Here is a 7,330-nt window from a genome sequence, read left to right on the forward strand (position 1 = left end):
CAACGAGCACTATCCAATGTGGGAGAAAGCACATTTGTTATAAAATATTATTTTTGTTCTGCACCATTGTTCTTACATAATATAACTATATACAATTTCTGTAGCAAATGTCTTAGTCCATCAGTCTGTGCCAGGCCCATGGCCTCGACAATGGATCATTCCACTCAGATATGCACGAGTCAGACAGGTGTCTTGTACACCATGATTTTTTTATTTGCTACTGCTCAACTAAATCTCGATCGACCAACAGCCTTTCGACCAAACAATCGACCAGTCGACTAAATGGGGTCAGCCCTAATTTGAAGCTGGTGGACCAAAACCACGGTTTGAAGTTTTGATCAGCTTCAAGAAGTTGTAAAAACAATATTTTTTTCTTATTGAAACTATATTTCACAGTGATGATTTCGATGGTACAATGATTGACTAAACTGCTTGTTTTCTCACAAACTGAAATTGAGCGAATAGTGTAGAATTTTTGCAACCAGGAAATTAGCCCTTTCCACTAGATAACACAGCCACAAAGTCAAGACAGCTTTCCCAGTTTGACAACAGATGCCACTCCGGCAGGAGAAATCAATAGGCGAATATCACATCTAATCACAACACTGGCGAGTAAGTAATACTGTGAAGCACAATCATTCCACTATTAGTGCCAGATATATTATGGTTTTTGAATGCAATTACAATGCAAAATTTCTACAACAAAAAAATCCTATGTGTAGCACCTTCAATGTTCATCCTAAACCTGTAGGGTTTTTTGTACCCATGCCTTAGTCTTGCTTATCTACAACTGTGAGCACTTATCCTGTACCTCTTGTTTTGCTTTCCTGTAACAGTGACCATGACGATGAGGTGGCCAGTCTAGAGTCGTCTTCAGGGAACTGTGGAACCAGGTCGTCTCAAAGACTGCCAGTGAAGGAGTGGAAGAGTTCTCCCAGAGGCTCCCCTAAACTTAAGAGGAAGAGTAAAAAAGATGATGGGTGGGTGATAGCAGTCATGGTAAACCTTTTCTGTTATTTTACTTCAATGTCTAATGGCCTCTCTGCCTTCTCTTTTCAGGGATGCATCTCATGCCTCTCAGTCCAGGCAGCCTGAGCAGCATCATCAGGTAAGTGATCATGGTTGTTTGTTGTGATTATGACGCTGGCACCAGGATGTACACCCATTATGTGTATTTTCAGCAATACCGTTTGCTTACATTTGTCATTTAGCAGACTCGCTTACCCAGAGCGACTTACATACATACATTTTTTTTTAAATAATAATTTAAATCACACTGTTCCCCCGTGGGAATCAAACCCATAACTCTGGCATTGCAAGCGCTATGCTCTACCAACTGATCCACATGGGAGAAGTAGATTATTCAGTATACCTGGTTTGCTTAGACGTTATGGTCTTCTGAACTTTTCAAGTTCTCTGCTGCCAATGACCGGAACAAACTGCAAAAATCACTGAAGCTGGAGACTTGTATTTCCCTCACAAACTTTAAGCATCAGCTGTCAGAGCAGCTTACCAATCATTGCACCTGTACATAGCCCATCTGTAAATAGCCCACCCAACTACCTCATCCCCATATTATTATTATTTTTTACTACTTTGCACCCCAGTATCCATACTTGCACATTCATCTTCTACACATCTATCACTCCAGTGTTTAATTGTTAGATTGTAATTATTTCGCCACTATGGTCTATTTATTGCCTTACCTCCTTAATCTTACCTCATTTGCACACACTGTATATATACTTTTCTATTGTGTTATTGACTGTATGTTTGTTTATTACATGTGTAACTCTGTGTTTGTCACACTGCTTTGCTTTATCTTGGCCAGTTGTAAATGAGAACTTGTTCTCAACTGACCCACCTGGTTAAATAAAGGTGAAATAAATCAACTTTCCTCTCTGTCATCTGATGTGACCTGTAGCAGATGAACCCAGAGGTGCTGGAAGAACTCCTGATTTTGCTCCGTAACCAGCAGAGGGAGATAGCGGAGCTCCATCAGAGTCAGCTGGAGCTGCTTCAGAGAGTGACGGGCCACATGGATGCCGTGCAGAGCTCTGTCATAGCCCACGTAGAGCACGTCATGGTCAGCCAGCAGGAGCACGAACGTATCCTTACAACTGGGATATGTTACAAATTACAACTCCTAGACCTCCCTTTTTTCTGGTACCATAGAGAATTATAAATGAGATAAGCCGTTCCCCAAAGCAGCTGCTTTGTTTACGAAGAGCACACGACAAGGAGCAAACGGAAGCTTTCGTGACGATTTACTGTTGTGCAGCTCAAGAGGGGTGATCAAGTCACACTTGAAATTCATTACTGCCAGCTAATTATTTTATAACTAAGTGTAACTATCTAATACATTCAAGGCTCCAGTTATGCATTTGGTTGGCTAACTTGCTAGCTTGTAAGGTCAAGCTTCTTGCTTACAGCAGAGACATTCAATCCCCTCCTGGATCAAGATCCTTGCTGTCTAATATTTGTTTTTTGCTTTGCAGCAAACCTTTTGAGATAGTTGTGCGACTTTGAGCTGGAGGGTCTGTTCTTGTAATCCGTTTTATTTTTGATCACTATATAAATAAAATTTCCGGAAATACCATATACCCACCCCGGTATGGTACAGGAACGGTAGGAAGGTATTAAAATTGGGACACTGTCCAACCATGATCACTGCAATATATAGGGCAGTGTTATGAATGCAAATATTGTAGTTTAAATGGATTTAAATTCAAATGAACCAAGAACCTTTTTGTCTTCTACAAAGGTGCTTAATTAAGACCATTATTTTGTTGCATCAACCCACCACACAAGTTCCTCTGTGTCTGATCCTTGACCCGGCATTGATTCTCAGAGAGGAGAATGGAGAGAATCCTAGCAGAGGGACACACCCGTAACCAGCAGCTCCAGGAGCATCTCTCGCAGCAGCTGGGTCAAACTCTCAGTAACACCCTTTGTAATCGGCTGGACAAGACTCTCCGAGAGGAGATGAAGAAGACTGTTCCTCCCAGTTAGTACACTTCCTTAATTTTTCCAATAACATATTCTGTTTTTTTATCAAATAAGTGTTTCACTATGTAACATCTCTGAGGTAACTGTTTGGGCTTACTTCACAGCTATCACCAAGAGCCTGGAGCCTGTCACTGCCCAAATGAGTAACACCATTGCTGCTAAGCTGACGGCTGTGGAGGCAGCACTGAAGGAGAACGTTAGCAAAGTCGTGAAGTCAAAGGTTAGTGGCAACCTTCAGATCATCATGGTTTCTAGAGCATCATCCCTATCAATTTGGTTAACTTTTGAATGGTTGAGGCTATAAGCTGTAATGACCCAATTTTCTGAAAGCTACGACTCTCGGGAACCCATGTATTCCTTCCACTGCTCTCGCATATTAAAATGGGGTCGTGGGACAAAAAAGTTTGGTCACCTCTGCTCTAAATCCTAGGTTGGTCATTGGATCAAGGAATGTAAAATTCTCATAGCTCACTTATTCAGTACTCTCTTATTCAGTCTTCAGTCAAAATGCACACACAAAAATGACCTGAAGCATTCATCTTTATCTCTCTATCCCTTCCTGTGCAGAACACCACAGATGCTATTGGCCGAGCAGCTGCCGAGGCAATGCAGGGGCCTATCCAGGCTGCCTACAAGGATGCTTTCCAGGGCATTGTGCTGCCTGTGTTTGAGAGAGGCTGCCAGTCTATGTTCCAGCAGATCAATGAGAGCTTCAAGCAGGGCACCCATGAGTGTAAGACAATCCTATTACCAACTGTTAACCCTCAGAATTTCTACTCCAGGCTATTTCTTAGCTTTATGCAGTACCACGAGAGCAAGGCCAAGAACTTAGCCTCATTTTTAGCTTTTCACATTTATCATATGTTTAATTCTAGAAGAGCAGTGGGCTTTGTATGCATTGTAAATATTTGCTATATTTGTTTATTCAGCTGATTTTTGTATTATGCTAACAGCACATCTGAATATGCCTGACAGATCTTTGTGTCGTACTGAGGATGTTTGTTTTCCTCTGTAGATATCCAGCAACTGGAGACCCATGTGAAGAACAAGAAGCAGCATGAGCAGGAAGCACGGGATCCTATGATTGGCCAGCTGCAACAGATGATTGACACGTTCCAGAACTCAACGGATCAGCTGGCCACCACCATCACAGCAAGTGTCCGCTCTGAGGTCCAGCATCAGCTCCACATGACGGTGGGAAAGTAAGTTCAACCAACGCCCAACAGAAAGCTCAATTTCTTTTTCTTTTTTTTGTATTAGTGATTGGTAAAGCAACTAGAGATTGATCAGGCATCACAAACAGATGCCTTAGCAAGCAGTTTGGGTTGCCATATTGAGTGGCTGTGTAATGGATTGGTTGAGCAGAAACAAACACCTTAATCCTGGCTTAATTTCAGTACATAAATTCGATTGAACCACAGTTTGCGATGCAATTAATTTCATGGCACTTGAGTTTATAGATTTTTTTAGACTGAATACCTTTTTTTAAGTGTTTCTAAAATGTCTGTAGGAATTTACACATTTTTTACTATTTCCATGTTTTGATAGTGTACCGTGGGTATATAACGGTGCCGGTTCGGTTCTGTGTCCAGTTTGCAGGACTCGATCCTGACCCAGGTGCAGCGCATTGTGAAGGGTGAGGTGAGTATGGCCATGAAGGAGCAGCAGGCAGCTGTGAACTCCAGCATCATGCAGGCCATGCGCTCTGCTGCAGGCACGCCTGTCCCCACCGCACACCTGGACTACCAGGCCCAGCAAGCCAGCATCCTGCAGCTGCTGCAGCAGGGACAGCTCAACCAGGCCTTCCAACAGGTGACAGTCCTGCTCCCCTCTGCCTCCCTGATACACCTCCACCCATCACAGGCTCACAGCGTCTCCTGTCCAATGTGTGGTGGATGTCAGAGGGCATCATTTAAAGATACCTGTGGCGTCTGATCGGTCTCTTCTCCTCCAACCCCCCTCTATAGGCCCTGTCAGCCTCTGACCTGAACTTGGTTCTCTATGTGTGCGAGACCATCGACTCCCAGCAGGTGTTTGGCCAGCATCCCTGCCCCCTCATCCAGCCAGTGCTGCTGTCCCTAATACAGCAGCTGTCCACTAACCTGGCCACACGCTCTGAGCTCAAGATCAGGTACGCATGCGCACCCACAGGAGCATGTCATAAGTTGTCTGGAAACATAGGAAACCGTTGATCGTGAAAAACCCATCAGCGTTCTAGACACAAACTGGTGCACCTGTCACCTACTACCATACCCTGTTCAAAGGCACTTAAATCTTTTGTCTTGCCCATTTACCCTCTGAATGGCACACATACACAATCCATGTCTCAATTCTCTCAAGGCTTAAATATCCTTTAACCTGTCTCCTCCCTACATGTACACTGATTGAAGTGGATTTAACAAATTACATCAAAAAGGGATCATAGCTTTCACCTGGTCAGTCTATGTCATGGAAAGAGCAGGTGTTCGTTCTTAATATCAAAACACATCCATTTTAATTCTTAAACACACCTTTGATGTGTTTAAGAATGTGTTTGCTCTTAATCAGGTTTGTGCTCTCTTTTACAAGCCTCCCTCTAGGAACATACTGACTGACAAACCTTAGTCACATTTCCTCCATGTTGAGCTGTGTCAAACTGCAGCTCTACTGCTTTTTAAGAGTTTAGACCATGTAACAAATGTGTGTAATAGGAACATGACAGGCCTATGAATATGAAAACATGTCCAGACAATGCACTGCCATGTCCCTTTACTGCTCTTTAAGAGCTCAAATGATCAGTCTTAATCCAGTTTGAATGGCACCCTAAACTATCAGCCTGATACTGGCCAGCTGTTGAGAGTTCTACATCTGTGGGACTGAATCTGTAGCTGAGGCTGTACATATGAAGGGCCTTTTTCAAACACTCCATGCCTTTTTAATGCATGGTATGAGATATCTGTTTTAACTTATTTTGACCTCAAAATTTAAGGACTGTCAGTGTAACTTTGCAAGGGCTTTTAAGGGCATATCAGTCTCAGTAGAGAAGAGTCCTGATTGGGCTGTTGTCCAAGGTATGTGATATATATAAATGTAGGACTTTGCTGAAATTAGAAGGAAATTGGTCCCTTTGAGCGTTGGGAGGTTAATGGCTCTTAAGCCCCAAGATTACCATTGAGAGAACTGTGCTTAGAGGTTTTAAATGCTTTGGATTGGGTCTGCAGATGTCAAATTGGAACAATCTGATGCGATGCATTTGGGTTGAGCCACTGGATTGGGTAACAGGACAGTGCTGCTGAGCGATCAGGGTCACTCCACTGCGTTTACTGTTTTAATCAAGCCATTCAAATCTTTGCCATCGGCTGCAAGGTCATTAGGGCAACTTTGTCGGGACATGCAAGCCAATAATACTATTGGCTTAAATGGTACAAACTGAGTCTTCTAAAAGCCTGTGGTAACCTTCTCTCTGTCTGTATCAGTTACTTGGAGGATGCTGTGATGAACCTGGACCATGGTGATCCGGTGACGAGGGACCACATGAGTGCGGTGCTGTCCCAGGTCCGACAGAAGCTGTTCCAGTTCCTGCAGTCAGACCCACACAGTCCTCTCAGCAAGAGAGCCCGGCGCCTGGTGATGATGCTTCAGGGCCTGGTCAATCACTAGTTCTGTGCTTGGCGCCCAATGATGGAGCCCCTTCACTTCCCTGTTCTGCTCCCACACAGTTAGAACAAAGTGCAGTGAGTTTCGTTGATGTGCTGAGGGGAGCAGAGCTGTTGTTAAAGAGATGTGAGCATGATGTACAGAGTGATCGGAAAGTATTCAGACCCCTTGACCTTTTCCACATTTTGTTAGTTTACAGCCTTATTCTAAAACTGATGACATCGTTTTCCCCCTCATCAATCTACACAGATTACCCCATTATGACAAAGCAAAAATGTTTGCTAATTTATGAAAAATGTAAATATTACCTTTACAAAGTATTCAGACCCTCTTCTTGGGTATGACACTACAAGCTTGGCACACTTATATTTGGGGAGTTTCTCCCATCTCCACAGAGGAACTCTGGGGCTCTGTCAGTGACCATCGGGTTCTTGGTCACCTCCCTGACGAAGGCCCTTCTCCCCTGATTGCTCAGTTTGGTCGGGTGGCCAGCTCTAGGAAGAGTGATTCCAAATTTCTTCCATTTAAGGTGTTCTTGGGACCCTTTAATGCTGCAGACATTTTTTTGCTACCCTTCCCCAGATCTTTGCCTCGACACAATCCTGTCTCGGAGCTCTATGGACAATTACTAAGACCTTATGGCTTGGTTTTTGCTTATACTTATGTAAATAAGGTATTTCAGTTT

At 43.4% G+C, this 7,330-nt stretch overlaps 1 protein-coding gene across 8 annotated transcripts in view; it reads left to right on the forward strand.

Annotated features, from left to right (window-relative positions):
* LOC112218542 (enhancer of mRNA-decapping protein 4) overlaps positions 1–6,908 on the forward strand; it is a 33,761-nt gene extending 26,853 nt beyond the window's left edge. For all 8 annotated transcript variants that reach the window (XM_042301519.1, XM_042301516.1, XM_042301520.1 and 5 more), the window contains 10 exons: positions 837–980; positions 1,060–1,108; positions 1,925–2,108; positions 2,852–3,007; positions 3,114–3,229; positions 3,577–3,742; positions 4,025–4,211; positions 4,602–4,821; positions 4,977–5,140; positions 6,465–6,908. In XM_042301519.1, the coding sequence (XP_042157453.1) occupies positions 837–980; positions 1,060–1,108; positions 1,925–2,108; positions 2,852–3,007; positions 3,114–3,229; positions 3,577–3,742; positions 4,025–4,211; positions 4,602–4,821; positions 4,977–5,140; positions 6,465–6,648 (1,570 nt within the window). In that variant the 3' untranslated portion in view covers positions 6,649–6,908. The remainder of the gene's footprint in view (positions 1–836; positions 981–1,059; positions 1,109–1,924; positions 2,109–2,851; positions 3,008–3,113; positions 3,230–3,576; positions 3,743–4,024; positions 4,212–4,601; positions 4,822–4,976; positions 5,141–6,464) is intronic.
* Positions 6,909–7,330: the final 422 nt, after the last annotated feature.

The sequence above is a fragment of the Oncorhynchus tshawytscha genome, linkage group LG19 (assembly GCF_018296145.1).
Source record: "Oncorhynchus tshawytscha isolate Ot180627B linkage group LG19, Otsh_v2.0, whole genome shotgun sequence".
Lineage (NCBI taxonomy): Eukaryota > Metazoa > Chordata > Actinopteri > Salmoniformes > Salmonidae > Oncorhynchus > Oncorhynchus tshawytscha.